The sequence below is a fragment of the Acanthochromis polyacanthus genome, chromosome 3 (genome assembly GCF_021347895.1).
Source record: "Acanthochromis polyacanthus isolate Apoly-LR-REF ecotype Palm Island chromosome 3, KAUST_Apoly_ChrSc, whole genome shotgun sequence".
In the NCBI taxonomy this organism is placed as follows: Eukaryota; Metazoa; Chordata; class Actinopteri; family Pomacentridae; genus Acanthochromis; species Acanthochromis polyacanthus.
Window position 1 is genome coordinate 11,882,253 of NC_067115.1, and position 15,129 is coordinate 11,897,381.

Sequence of the window (15,129 nt, forward strand, 5' to 3'; positions counted from 1 at the left end):
TAGCTGCAAGATGATGAAGGAATTCACCTGAAACCAGATCCCATTCAGCTCAGGACCAGTTATCACGGCAATACTCATGAGGACTGTGCCACCACAAAGACAGATTAAATATTGATTAGCCTCAAGCAATCTGAAACATGGAGGAGACTTGGCTAAGTTTAAAATCGAATCGCATTAAAGCAGCTGGTTCACAACTATCTGTAAAAGATCGATATATATCCAGAATCCAACAGACAAGCAAGACAGAGGAGCTGAATCTGATTGGGTCAACATCTTTTCCTTTTGGAATATCAAACAAGGTCAGTTCATTGGCTAGTGTAAATACGTTTGAAGGAGGGTTTCTGCTTGCTGCATTTTATACAAACATGATTCCTGAACACAGAAAATAAGTTGATTCACGCAACATTTCGCAAACCTTCTTTAACACTGCAACAATTAATTTATGGCAACTTTATGATGGTGCAACAACCTTTAAACCAAACACTGACAAATCATTACATTATAAAGCTTATGTTTTGGACATGTTAGCAAAATTGCCTGTTTACACAAGCAACAGGCTTTCAGCAACTCCAGCTTGGTCTCCACAGATTCCTGGGAGAAATTTGTGTCATGTCCTACTAACTATTCCACTATGTTCAGAAACCAGCTAGCTAACCTGGTGTGCATCAGATTCATCAGGTCTCCTATCCACCAAGAAACAAGGTGGATAAGAGAAAGTGGAAAAAGTTGCAAGCCAAAATAACAAAAAAAAAAAAAAGAGCTTAAAGATAAAAACTGCACAGACGAGTAAACTAACATCATTTTTTGACTTTGACACACTTCTGACACAAAAAATGTTAACATGAAAACATTTGTTAATGCAGTTTTAAACAGACGAGTCAATTGTATGCCAAAATCTAATATATTTTGGTCTCCATTTACTAACGCTGGCTTTAGGAGCTTGACCGACGCGCAAAAGAAAAGACTAAAAAGCACATTTATAGTCAATCAGCTTGTCCGAGGCTGCTGAATAAAAGCCTAAAATACAACTAATCAGCCGTGGATGTCTGTCTGAGTCACCACGGACGCAGACCCATGAATTATTCTAATTTTGTTTTCCATTTACAATCATTTACATTCAGTGATTCACAGAATAATTGTCCTTGACCTAATGTTGCCATCAGGGGTGATTCCTAATACACCTTCTTTAGTGCAGACATAAACACAGACTGGAGAGACCAATTTTGGATGGCTGCATATGAAAACTTACATTGAAGCTTTTTTTCTGAATATTTGGACAGCAAATATAAGCTGTAGACAGTCAGTGTTGTGAAGTGTTTCCATTCTTCATTTGCTTTCAGACTAAGGAAACATATTGTTCCACTATTTCATAAGCTACAACTGTGAAATAGTTTTTGCGAGGGATCTTCTGCATATTCAGATAATCACATGTTCAGTGAGCTATTGTACGACTGGATCCAGACTAAATTTGACACCCTGTCTCCCCACAAGAAGATAATTGGATGGGTTGTGTCAGGAGCAGAGGGTGGACACATAACAGCTGAACATCAATGAGCGAGCCTCCTTCTAATTTCAGGACAGCGCAAATCCTCCTTGAAACGCTGTCCTACAAATTGTTACTCAAGCTTTGTGGGAGAAAGAAATCCTTCACTTGATTCAGTGATGAAAGAGCTTGGCATCTATTTGGCACACGGCTCTCCAGACGTTTTCCTTGAAGACTTTCAGATGTTTATTTCTGGTGATTAGGCATCTGACTTCATTTTAGTGTCTTGGAAACTGCTCCGAAATCCAGTTTAACAGTGGGGCAACTGCATCTTGACATATGGCAAGAACTATGCCTTTTCCTTTGCAGCCACTCTAATATGCAAAACGTGTTCAGCTGCCTTTGCCATAGCAATGCTGCTTCTTTAAAGCAAAATTCTCAGTCTGTGCTATCCCGTGTAAGCAGCTGTGATGATGCATATACAGAGATGAACCTACTTTTACCCTCACCTGTTTGCATGTTTGAGTTTTTTGTTTTGTTTTGTTTTTTAAAAGCAAAACAAAGGATATTAGCTCTGGTCCAAATTATGGAAAATTCACGTTTGCTGTACAGATTCATTTCTGAGACTGTTCAAATCTGACATGTCTTTGTCTCAAGATCATTTTGTCTTCCCTTCTACTTCAGTCAAATATTGCAAATATACCTAAAAGTATCAACAGAACTAGAATGCATGAGTGACATGTAAATGTAACTACTCCAGTGCAGAAATATAGGCTATAACGAGGGATTTAGACATATTACAGAGATTTATGGTCATTTAACCCACTTCTACTGTAGTCAATCCTTTAGCTGCAGATTACACTGGAAGGATGAACGGCCCTACGGACTTCTTGCATCATTACCTGGACGCCCTCCTTATTGTGAGCCAGATGTTGTCAGTCTATTAAAGAAAGCTCACTGGCGTGCGCAATCTTGCAGGTTTCCACCTTTGCACACACAGTATGGCACAAATATCAATCGTATTATATATAGATAGATGTATGAATGGCATCACCTCTATGAATAATTATTACTACAAGAACCGTTTCCAAAAAAATAATCTATTGTGCATTGCTTTCACGGTGCATACAGATGCTTCTCATATGCCAGGTGTGCTCAGCCGGAGTCTGTCGCAGGAGCGGTGCTTATCTCTCCCTGGAATCTTCATGTAAATAACGCGCAAATGGCACAAATACGCAAGAAATGAAGTGCCAAGCTGCGTTTATCCCGCTCTCTTCGCTCTTTTGGCATCTTCTGACACTGGTCTACATGTACAGAGACTGAAGGATCCAGTGACCCACCTTGACAGCAGAATGTCGCCCACAGGTAAACTCCAACTAATACAGATCCAGTGCGCTTCCGAGGCTCCATGGCATCGGCGGAGCAGAACTCCTTCTGTATCCCGCTGGAGATGTCAAACTTGGAAGGAGCGCAGCTTTGTCAGACTACTGGTGCTGCTCTCTCTCCTCGCTGTCTCTTTCCCTCTATTTCTTCTTGTCGGGTGCTGTAAGAGACGCACGGGCACACCCGATGTCTGTCTACTTGTGTTTGGGTCTGCAGCCACCTGAGAAGTCACTTTGAATTCACCTCTCCTCCCTCTCTCTCTTTCTGCGCTCAGCTAGATTTTTTGTCAAACATCTCGATCTCGTCCTCTGCGCGTTTCCTGATGATGACAGCCACCTGTCCGACTGCTGCTGCGTAATACCGGCACTGTCGTCAGGATTTGTCCCCTCCAGTCATTAAGGACTCATCCTCATCCGCTTTATGGATAGTGACTAAAGGAACACGCATATTTTCGACGCGCAAACATCTCCAACAGAGGGCGACATGCCCCGCCCCAGAAACTTTGGAAAACTTTTTTTTTATATTTTTATAACTCATGTAAATGTTTCATTGAAAAATACTTTCAAATCGAGCCTGCTTTCATTTATTTCATCTTTATTGGAATGAGTGAGTCACCATGATCTACCAATCAGCCTAAAATTGGATCCCCCTCCTCTCATCTCCTTCTGCAGATGGGGAGGGTGAATCTGATATAAACTGCACAGAAAAAAATCCCTTCAAAACTGCAGATAAAGAGAGTGATTCCCACTGTCTGCAGTTTTCATTTCTTAAGCTTTCCACTTTTAAACTGTTCTGTTTTGTCACTCTTTACATATTCACTTCCTGCACCTCCTACTCTTGCAACTTTGACCTCTTTTGCAATAAGAGTGAAGCACTGACAGAACACACTTTAAGAAGAAACCCTCTCTCGTTTTCCTGTCAAACTGTCACAGTTGCACGGAAAGAGGTGACCTTTGTAGAGTGAGTATGGGAATTTGAAGTTGAGACTCTTGCCAATAATAACTGCATAGCACTACTTATTACACTGTTTATTCAGTGTTAGAAAGTAATGTCCCACCTAGAAAATCTCTGAAGAGAATTTGAATGTGACGATGCAGCTTTTGATGATTAATATTAGCTGATATAATTATACATAAGATATCATTTATTTTGTAAAGCCTGCATGTTTCATGGACCCTGGTTAGTTCCTTTTAACAGCTTTGAGCTTTTGCTTTGAAAATATAGTCCACTTATCAGTCAGCCAATTAGCTGTAAGTCACTGGTTGCTGGCAGTGAGCAGAGCAGAGAGAAGAGCAGACAGGCAGACTATGGATTAGATCCTCGAACAAATGGTCACAGTACTATAGAAAAATAGAGCTACAGGGTTCCAAAGATGTCTGGGTTTTGGTAGTTGTCCGACTGACTGTCCATTCATTTCAACTAGGCTTTTTAATGCAGGTTTTTACAAATTACATCAAACCATATGACTAATTGCTAACAAAAGCCATAGCACACCATTTCCAAACGAGCTGCACATTTTCATATCTAATTTATGTGGATTTTCTTTAAGCTGCAGGGTGAGTGAGGTGCCAAAAATCATGTTGGAGGAATCTCCAAGAAAAAATCAGAGGAATAGTAAAAAGTGAGTTGCAAAGCTTGCGCATTGGCACATTAATAATAACAACGTAGGTCAAAACTGTGGATAATGTTTACTTTAAAAATCTGTATTTTTATAAATGGTTCTTTTGAATTATGTAACGAAAGCACGTTTGAGGTGAAAATGGCCAAAGGATATTTAACCAAATATCAGCATTGATGTACATATAGTTTTGACCGAGCAGATTTTGGCATATTTTAGAAAACTTATATCTATGAAAGAACGTGTGTGCGTGTGTGACAAATGTGTTTTAATGATTCCATTAAAGAAAATTCAGAGTTTAAGGAATTGATGGAAACTCACGTCAAGATACATGTGATCTTTTCAAATCTATGGAAACTTTTGTTTAGAACTGTATTTAAACCATTAAATATATGTCAAACCAAATGAAAATTTACCACCAAAAACATCGTACTGTCCCATCTGTTCTTGTCTTTGGTCATGTTTTGCTGATATTACTGGAATGATCCAATGCAGTGATAGTTTACAAATGAATTACACAAAACTGCACAACAGGTTTCCTCCAACCAAGGTTTATGTCTGCAAAATGGGGTCCGAAAATGAAAAATATACCCATATTAAAATATATATTTTTTTGTAGTTATATTTAAACATTTGGAGAACCTTCAGAACTCAGTTCTACTTGGATTGGACTATCGAGCAATATTTTTGTCTTTGTGGTACGTGTCATACCTGCTGAATCAGTGAACATTTCATGCCTTTATCATTAATAATTCCCGAGATAAGATGTCATTCAAACATAGGCTCAAACTGCAATGCAAAAAAAGTGTGCTAAAAGAGGGTGGAGGGGTAATATTGAAAAGCACACGCACACATTATCTCAGAAAGTGTCATATATCATTCTATCATTCATGGTGGCCCTATTGCAAGTAAAACTTTCCTTTGAGCTGATTCTCCCCATTTTTCTTATAATTTTAAAAGATTTTAGAATCAAATCCAGCATTTTATATTATTTCCATATGTTGCTCCACTGACTTCTCCGGCTCTCTTTGCCGCAGCGGTACAGATGAAGAGTTGAGTTAGATGAATACAGTTTCATGTTAGCATGCACCACTGAATGCATCTTTAATCAGCGTGGCAGCCGTCCAGTGAGGTGAAGTGTGGTGCATGTGGCCAACTGTTAAAGCATATTGCATCACATAATTACCTCTAACAAGACATTTGCTTGAGCTTTAGTGTGGTGCTGTCAGCAGGACGAACAATGTCTTTAGGGTACGGAGGCAGCACACCTTGAGCAGCTGTGACATGAGACGGAGTGCTATTGTGGGTTTTGCGTGTATGGGGGAGCTTGTGTGTAGCCTCATTAGCCTACATGTAGACATTTCAAGTTGTTGTTTGATGTGATGTGCTCATGATGTGCTTCCTCATTCTTTAGCCGACTCATTTATGACACCCCTTACTTCTTCTTTGGATCTCATCTCTTGTCATCCTCTCCCACATCCATTTACTCACCATCACTTTTCTGCAGTTTTCTGCTTGTTTTCATCCTTTGTCCATCTGCCACACCAACTCAGTTCCTGTTGATCTTGGCTTTTCCTCTCTTCCTCCACAGCTTTCCATCTCTCCTCTGTCTTTTTCTGCCTCCCTTCATCTGTTTTCTGTACTCTTACAGCTCTGCCTTTGAGCATAAAATACAGTGATGTCCTTAGACCATTACAAGAGCGCCTGCAGTGTTTCTCTTGCACTCACTATCTATCACTCCCCCTTCTCCAGTTTTACTCCATCCTCAGTGTATAAACTCCCTCTGGCTTCTGGACACAGTGCCACACATGAATGGAGACTGCCATCAGCTCACATTAAATAAATGTCCTTTTGGCTGAGCCTGCAGGGATAGTTGGTTCTGTGTGTATATTTGTGAGAGAGCTTGTGTGTTTTTATGTGTTTTTTTTCTATGTGTGCACCTGTTTATTCACAGTGCAGTCCTATGTGTCCAACCTTCCCTTTATCACACATAAACAGCATAGCAGCTTTGAGTGTAGACCGTAGCCCAAGTATCAAAAACCAATAAACACTTCCTACAGAATCATCAACCACAAGGCAGGAGATTTTAATTTGGGCTTGTACCACAGTATGTGGCACAAGCATAGACATGTAAGACTCGAGTGCAGTGACTGTCAATGAAAAATTCTCATTAAAAAAAAAACTCAGTAGCCCCCCTGTGATCTGATTGGCCACCCTGTGTGCTCTCCCCAAAATTTTCCTTGGAAATTTACATTACTGATACTCCGATTTCCGACGCTCATGAACGCAACTTCGTTGTCCGACTGCAATGAATGCACCAGTGACGTTAGTTTGATCTTCTGATTGTATATGTTTGGATTTGAAGAAGCTTTGAAGACGTTTCCTGATGCCTCAGGAGAAGATTAGAGCTTTGTACCTTTACGGTAAGAAGACTATGGCCGTTTCTCAGTACTGTAATTGTTCGTACTTGGTTTTCACGTTCTCGTGAAACATCATCAAGACTGCGTCGGACCAGACCAGTGTGCATAGATATGAATCAGTAGATAGATATATAACTGTGGCTGCAGCTTCCAGTGTACAGAGGATTTTATTAGAGGAAGTCAGACACAGTCACACAGAGAAACATTAGAGCTCACACTGAAACGGAGCTACAGCTCTGTGTCTTGGACAGGATTTATGCTACATGTGTGACGGTAATAATCCAAGCCAGAGCAGACCTCCTTAACACTTCCGCTAGGTCAGCTAACTTCCGGTCACTCCATGGATGCTGTTGTCAGTAATGTAGTCAGAATATGGATTAATTTTTAGTTTGGGCTTGACAAAGATGAGAATAAAAATATTCACAGCAAGTGGAGCCGCTAGCTAACGCTTATTACAGTTTGATTTACATTTTCAAAGTCCCATTTTTGAAATCATGTTATTCTTCCGTAATAGAAATCATGGCTTTTATTTTATAGAGAACCCTAGAAACGTTGTTTATCCGTAATTCTGCTAACTTGACAAAACATGGGCTGCAGTTCCCATTATTTAAACATCAATATGATGTATAAATGCAGATGGACTTCATATATTTCACTATGCAGATATTTTTATTGATGTCGAGTATATTTTATAGACATAAACATATTTGATAGAAATATTAGAAATGGATATATGTTTCCTCATAATAATTGAGTTAATGCCATTAAATGTTCATCAGTGATTCATCTTTAGTGTGAAATTTTTACTTCGCAGCTATATTTTTTTTTAAAATGTTGGTCATTTTAAGGTAAGACATTCAAGGATGGTTTTCTTAAGTAAATGAATGTAAGGTTTAATTGACTGAAATCTTTCAGTCAATGTTGTGTTTCTTTCAATTTGAAATATCTGGATTTAATTAATACAGCTTCCCCTCAGAAGAAGTGCCACCAGATGAAGGAGCCTTTTGAGAGGCATCTGGCATCGTGATTGGACTGTACTTTGGTCTGATCAAATCCAGCTTCAGCTCCAGAGACGGCAGGCGGGACGAGTCAACGGAGGCCGGGTGGACGAAGGCATACAGCTGAGTACAATCCAGAAAACAACAGAGGAGGAGTGCAGTGGCCCAGGGCCGAAACAAACAGAGTGGCATAGTATGTCTCATAGAAAACATCATAGTATAGACTTTGGTCTGACAAAACGCCATCATATACATCGTATATTGTACAAATAACAAGTCAAAGGAAAGAGACATACATTGTAGAATTGCAGTAATTGTGGGCTGACTGATTTACTGATTATCAGTATTTTAGTTTTTACCGATTTACAGTAATAAATAAATTTATAAATGGCGCTTCTTTGGCTCTGAACCTTTATCTACCTGTGATCGCTCTGTCTTCTGGAGTGATTTGATTGGTTATACGTCACAAATATAACTCCTTTAACTTTACATCTGTAAACAAAACAAAAACGTATCAGCAAAGTTTTCTGTTAGAGTTTGTGTTCTTCGAAGTTTAACTCCAAGATTTTAAATACTTTCATTTACTGCAAATGAATATCTACTTCAAATGTCTCACTAATAATCACTATCAGCCTTAAAAACCCACAAAGCACCCCTCTATACTCGACCACAATTAGTACAGTCCGGTTCCCCCTTCTATAAATCTGCTTGGAATCTTCCACTTCCTGTTTGTCAAAGTGTCATTCTACCTGGACAGGTTTTGTTGGAGCTCATGCAACAAACATTGTGGGTAACTGCACTTTAATATGGATGGATGACACTGAATTAGAGTCTGTTTTAATAAGACTGAGTTCAGACGTGTAGCTCTGTCATTAAATAGTCAATTATTTCTCAAAATTCACAGAGAAAAGTCTGAAATGTTTGCTAGGTTAGCGTCAGACATGTTCTTTGGCTTAGCTAAAGCTAACTCTCTCCAACTTCGGGATCTCTTGAGTTGCTTGTTGTTAAAATATCTTGCTAGAGGTGCTGAAGCTCAGAAAGTCTGAGATGTTTGTTCAAAATAAGCTCATTCTCAAGTCTTATCTGAACTGTCCCCTTTTGTTTGAACTTTCCCTAAACTTAGGAGTTAATGACAGAGCAGCACATCCAGACTCAGTCTCATTTATGTAGAGATTAAACTTCAGTGTCATTCATTGATGTTAAAGTGCAGTTTTTCACGTTTGTTGCTCATGCTCCCGACCAAACCAGTCCAGGTGGAAGACGATGTGAAGAGTAGCTCCAGTATGAATATCACACATTTGTTGTAAATAAATGTCCTTTAATTAGACATTGTCACGCAAAAGTTGGATTTCCCTTTAATGATGTTCAAATCTTTGAGTGTTTTGTTTATGTTGGTTTCCAAATGTTTTTGACACTCGGCCCCAAAGAATAAAACCTTTTACGGCTCAAAAGCTGCGACAATTCAAATATTATCAACTACCTTTCTGACTAAACTAAGATAAAAAGTGAAAAACTGCCTGATTCCTGCATCATGAATGTAAATCTTTATGGTTTTATATGACATTAAACTAAATATATTTGGGTTTGACATTTTATAAACCAAAACAAGAAATGAATTACTGGAGAAAACAATCAACAGATTAATGGACAAAGAAAATGTGTTTTCCAACATATATGGCTGAATTGCTCCATTACAAGATACATACAATTTAAATTCAATTTTATTTATAGAACGCCAATTACAGGTCAAATTGTCTCAAGACGCTTTATTTTTATATTTTCTGTCATTATTTTAAATATGACAAAGTAAGAAATTTAAACCTCTCGACTAATCCAATTTATTATTTGGTTTTTAAGAGACTAATCGACAATTAGAATAACTTTCTCCTCTAAAACTAATGAACATGAGGTCAAAAAGAAGGAACAGTTTTAAATCCTGCAGTCCCACGATGACAAGAATAAAGTTTCTCAACAAAAACTAAATCTGCTGCTGGATTCCATTAAATTTCTAATAAATGATAATAAAGTGTGATACTAAAGGTTTGTGGTGCTAAAAATCGGAAAGCAAAGATATCAAGTTGAACATCTGGATGGAGGTTGATAAAAGCTGACAAAAGTTGACCTCCCTTAATTTCTCTAGAGCCGACTCCATGGGTTTTATGCTCTTCTAGTCGTCTTCCTTCTCATCACTGTAAAAAGTCACTCCATCCTGGCTGATTTCAACACCTCTTCATGACAAGTTCTTCTGCCTCCGACCTGGTGGAAACTCCAGAAACTCGGGTAAACCCGTCGAGACTCGGATTTTCGAAAAACTCGTCGGGCGGGGGAAGGTGTGGTAGGCGGTGGGGGAGTAGAGGGGGGAGGTGGGGGGGTAGAGGGGGGAAGCCGCCACCCACCTCCCCTCCTACTCTCCGCCCTGACTCCACCCAGACTCCGCCTTGGCCCCACCCATGTGGTCATTTGGAAACTACGATGACAAAGGGACGACGAAATTATGTTTTTTTATCTGATCTGTAGCTCAGTGAATAAAGGGTTTACCTATAGCGCTGCAGGTTGCCAGTTCAAAACCAGACCCTTCTTAAATTTTTGAAAAACTTAGACAAAGACAAAGAAAGAAAAATGCCAGTCATGAGTCTTGAACCTACTACCTTCCACTTGGTAGTCTTTCTTCTTATCCCCTGAGCTACTTGCTCAGATACTAAGTTTTCTTTTTTTTGTGCATTTATCATCTACTTTTTCCTCATTTTCGATTTCTTTTTTTTAACTTGAGTCTCGTCTCCACTGTTTTTCTCTGGATGTTGGTCTTCAGCCTTTGTGCTGGAGGGTTGAACCCTCAGTTTCAAGACTTTCCAAAGCCTCGAGACCTCCCGAGTACTCAGGACCTGAGCTTTCACACAGTCTGAGGGCTGATATTTTCTAAGTCCCACAGTAGATATCATTTAGATTTAACTTTCAGACAGTCCGAGGACTGATATCTTCCAAGTTCCTGAGTAGATCCCTGTTAGTTTGAGCCTTTCGACAGTCTGAGGACTGAAAACCTGAAAGTTCTTGAGTACTCCTCTGTTAGTTTGAACTTTCTGGTGAACAGAAGCCTTAAAACTTGTGACCATGAGTCTTGATTTCACATTTAGACCATTCATCTGAGTTCTTCTCAGACCTTCACCTGTGGTTTTTTTTTTAGAAATCCTCAACAAACTTTGATTCTCTTCACTGAGCAGTAAAGTTTGTGGAGATCAGAAGGTAACATTAGTTTGATCAATGCCTTCAACTACTAGTAGACTTTATCTGGAAAGCAGTTTTCTGAAATGAGCTCTTAGTAAATCTGTCCACAATTAAACCAAGAACATAGAAAGAGGAAATGTTTGAAGAAACATGATTTTTTTCATTTCAGACTAGAAAATGCTTTAAGACCTTTATCTGTTTTTGCTCTTTTTGATCATTTTATTTTGTCTTCTGTTTCATTTGATCTTCTAAAGTCTAACTGGTGTCTTTACAAATGTTTTGTCTTTAGTTTGATTCTTAAATGTTTAGTTTTGGTATCTTCTCACCTTTCATTCTTTTCTAATGTCTGATTTGATTTTGAAATGTTTTGTCTTTTCAATGTTTAATTGTTTTTTCAAATGTTTTATTGGCTTGTTTGAAAATTTTCCTTTTCTTTCCCCATTTTTAATTTTTAGATTAAATCTTTAAGGTTTTTCTTTTTAAATGTTTTACCACCTTTTAATGTTTAGTTTTCTTTTATTTGCTTTATTGTATTTTCTCTTTAATTCCTGTTTAAAGTTGTCTTTAAGATTTAATTTTCTAATTAAACATTTAATCTTTTAATTAAATGTTTTGTCTTTTTAAAGGTTAATTAAATGTGTATTTTTAATGTGTAATATTCTTGTTTGATTGTATTTTGTAAATGTTTAATTATCCAAGATATTTCATCATTAATGTTTAATATTTTGGTTTGAAAATGTTTAATTTCATAATTACATGTTTTGTATCTTCTGTTTAATTATCCAATTAAATATTTTGTCTATTTAGTATAATTTAATGTTTAATTTTCTTTTTAAGTTGCTTTTTTCCTTTGATTTAATTGCTTTTTTAAGTGTAGTTTTTTCTGTCAAGATTTTAACCCCAACCTTAAAAATGAAACAAACCCTTAAATCACAATAAAAATACTTCTGTTGTCACAATCATGAATTAGTCAATTACTCAGTTTATCAATTCAATTTTATTGCTTTGCACCTTTCACACAAATGACAAAACTAATCAAGCAAAGAGAAAAAAAAACTTTGCCAAAACTATGATTTCAAAAACATTTTAAAAAAAAAAAAAGATTAACATGGCAATAAAATATGGTTGTGTCCAGGGGATGGAGGGAGTTTATTAAAGTCTTTTTGGGCTCACATGATAAATCATTTAAAATATAAACTTGATTTTTAGTCTGAGGAAACTGGAAACTGCAGAGCGACAGAAGAACCAACAATATCTCCCGTTTTCTCCTTTAATGAGTCGACTCTTCTTGTGCTTTCAGACCAAAGAACTATAGACTTCACAACCTGCTTCAACTCTTGGTACAGGACCTCACCACACGGGTCAAGAAGGCTTCCTTCTCATTTCTACTCTGAAGCTGACCTTCTCCTGCTCAAACTGCTAAAAAATGTTTCTGCTGCTCTAAAGTCTGGTCTCCAGAACTTCCTAAAAACAATCAAAGTCTCTTCTGCTGCAGGTTGCTTTGTAGAACTGTTACAGAAAACCTCGCTAAACCACACGGAGGGGCCTCAAGATAGTCGTCCAAATGAAACCGTACAAAAACCAAACGAGTACAACCCAAACATTAAAGTCTCCTGCAGCCTACCAGAGAACCTCTTTAAACAGAGAATCAGGACAGGAACTCTTACCTTTTGGACAACAAACGTTGATTCACAAACAAGAACACAGAATGTGTCTGACCAAAAACCTCTAAAGACTCACTACAGCCAAGATAAAGACAACTCAGCTGCACCAAATCCACTAATCACTGCACACATTAGCACCATGTGCTAACTGTAGCTAAAGAACCACATTTACCAAGACAACTATCCAGTACAAAGCCCTAAAACACACCAAGAAGCACATTAAAGACCATTTTACTGCTGGAAGCTGCAAGCCAACATCTAAAGAACAAACTAAAGCCACAGAATCAAACCTGGTTTAGTGGTGAAGAGAAGCAGAGGAAATGTTTGACTGCAGCCGAATAAGGCAGGAAGACACTGAGCTGCTCAGGTGTTCCTGATTACACCAAGCAGCCACCTGGACAGCCAATAGGAACACAGCTTACTGGAAGTCCAGAGGGCTGGCTTAGTGAAGCAAATTTAGTTTTAAGTTGAAGCAGAAAGTTAAAAAAGAAAATTGAAAACCACCTTCTGATACCTGAAATCTCTGATTTTTCACACAAAGAACTCCTGAACATGTCAAACTGATTTCATAGTAGAACCACCACTGTAAAAATGTCATAGTAGTACAACTGGCTGTCTAGGGTCACCGAGGAGACACAAAAACAGGACAAATGCTGGTTTCCAGGGGGTTAGGAGGGTATTTATTTGAAAGAGTAAGTTTACAACAACACAACATGTGAGCGGAAAAATCACAAAGTTTTAGGTTGGTTTAAAGGACTATTCCACCTTAAATCTTTGAATGTTGACCTAAAGGGTTGGTTTCAGGAAGTATTCCACCTACAAGGTCCTCACACATCCACCTTTATGGAACATTCCACCAAAAACAAGAACATGAAGTACATCATCGGCATCGGCAGCGTAAGCAATGGAGGGAAAACCACCCTCACCAACCGCCTGATCAAGAACCTGCCCAACTGCTGCGTGGTCCATCAGGGTGACTCCTTCAAGCCCCAAGATTAGATTAAAGTTGGTGAAGATGGCTTTAAGCAGTACAATGTCATCACTCCTCTCGACATGGACGCCATGATGAGTAGGATCTATGTGTGGCTGGAGAACCGAGTGAAGTTTGAGAAGTCTCATGGTGTTAATAACACCCTGGACACAGAGATGGTCCTGAAGTCCGACCACAAGGAGGAGAAGGAGACTCACATCCTCATTGTGGAGGGCTTCCTGCTTTACACCTACAGGCCTTTGATCGACATGCTAAACCAACATTACTTTATTTCCATCCCATATGAAGAATGCAAAAAGAGGAGGTGCTCTAGGAAGTAGACGGTGCCAGACCCCCCGGCCTGTTCGATGGCCACGTCTGGACCATGGACCTGCAACACAAGAACATCTGCTCACTGTGAGAGATTATTGAGAGCAGCTTTTTGTGATTTCTATGCAGAACACTATGATGTTTGCTGAGCTGTACACTATTAAATGATTTAAGAATATTCAATATTGCTACTGTTTAATATTGTTCTCAGATTTATTGTTAAATGTATAGATCAGGGGTCGGCAACCCAAAATGTTCAAAGAACCATATTGGACCAACAAAACAAAAACAAATCTGTCTGGAGCCGAAAAAAATTAAAAGCCTTATATGAAGGCAACACGGGCTGTAAGTGTATATTACTGTAGCTATATCAGCCTACTATCAAAATGACTAAGTAGGCTACAAATACATAATGAGCATTCATGATTAAATGTTTATTTTCCCTGCAGCACAAGAGAACGACACACGACGTGACTACTCTGCTGTACGATATTTGGTGCTTTTTTCTTACAACTTCTCGGTGCCAAAATATCTGTTCTATCCCCTGTGCCCCCCCCCAAAAAAAAACACACACACACACACACACTTACACACACACACACACACACACACAGTAAAATGAATCTGGATCTGCCCCTGCCTAAATAGTGTCAATATGTCAGTGTTGTTTTCTCAACTTGTTTCTGCTGCCCCCAGAGTGGCCAAAAAATGTTTTTGTCGATTGTAAAGGGAATTTTAAATCTCATTCAGCTGGTTGATGAATGTGATAAATACTGCACAAATTGATGCTTTTTGTGACTCTAAGGCAAAATAGCAGTTATCAAATGCTGTACTGCCACTTGGCAGACTCAAAGAAGTGACTTTAGCATTCATTTGAAATTGTTTTTTTTTTTTGCCAATTAATGAGTGTTAGTCCACAAACCATTCTTCTTTAACCACTCTTTTGGTCTCCACCAACTAGGGCTGAAGATTGAAAATATTATCATAATATGCTCAAGTGCAATAACTAAATGGCAAAAACTGCATTTTTTTCATTTGGAA

General features: G+C 38.5%; 1 protein-coding gene and 1 long non-coding RNA gene across 2 annotated transcripts in view; one reads left to right on the forward strand and one right to left on the reverse strand.

The window, feature by feature from the left end:
- LOC110957914 (neuronal acetylcholine receptor subunit alpha-7-like) overlaps nt 1-3,788 on the reverse strand; it is a 46,615-nt gene extending 42,827 nt beyond the window's left edge. The window contains exon 1 of the mRNA XM_022204153.2: nt 2,824-3,788. Within this exon, the coding sequence (XP_022059845.1) occupies nt 2,824-2,893 (70 nt within the window). The 5' untranslated portion in view covers nt 2,894-3,788. The remainder of the gene's footprint in view (nt 1-2,823) is intronic.
- LOC127533083 (uncharacterized) overlaps nt 1-14,394 on the forward strand; it is a 50,454-nt gene extending 36,060 nt beyond the window's left edge. The window contains exon 4 of the long non-coding RNA XR_007940720.1: nt 12,425-14,394. This is a non-coding gene — a long non-coding RNA (uncharacterized LOC127533083). The remainder of the gene's footprint in view (nt 1-12,424) is intronic.
- Nucleotides 14,395-15,129: the final 735 nt, after the last annotated feature.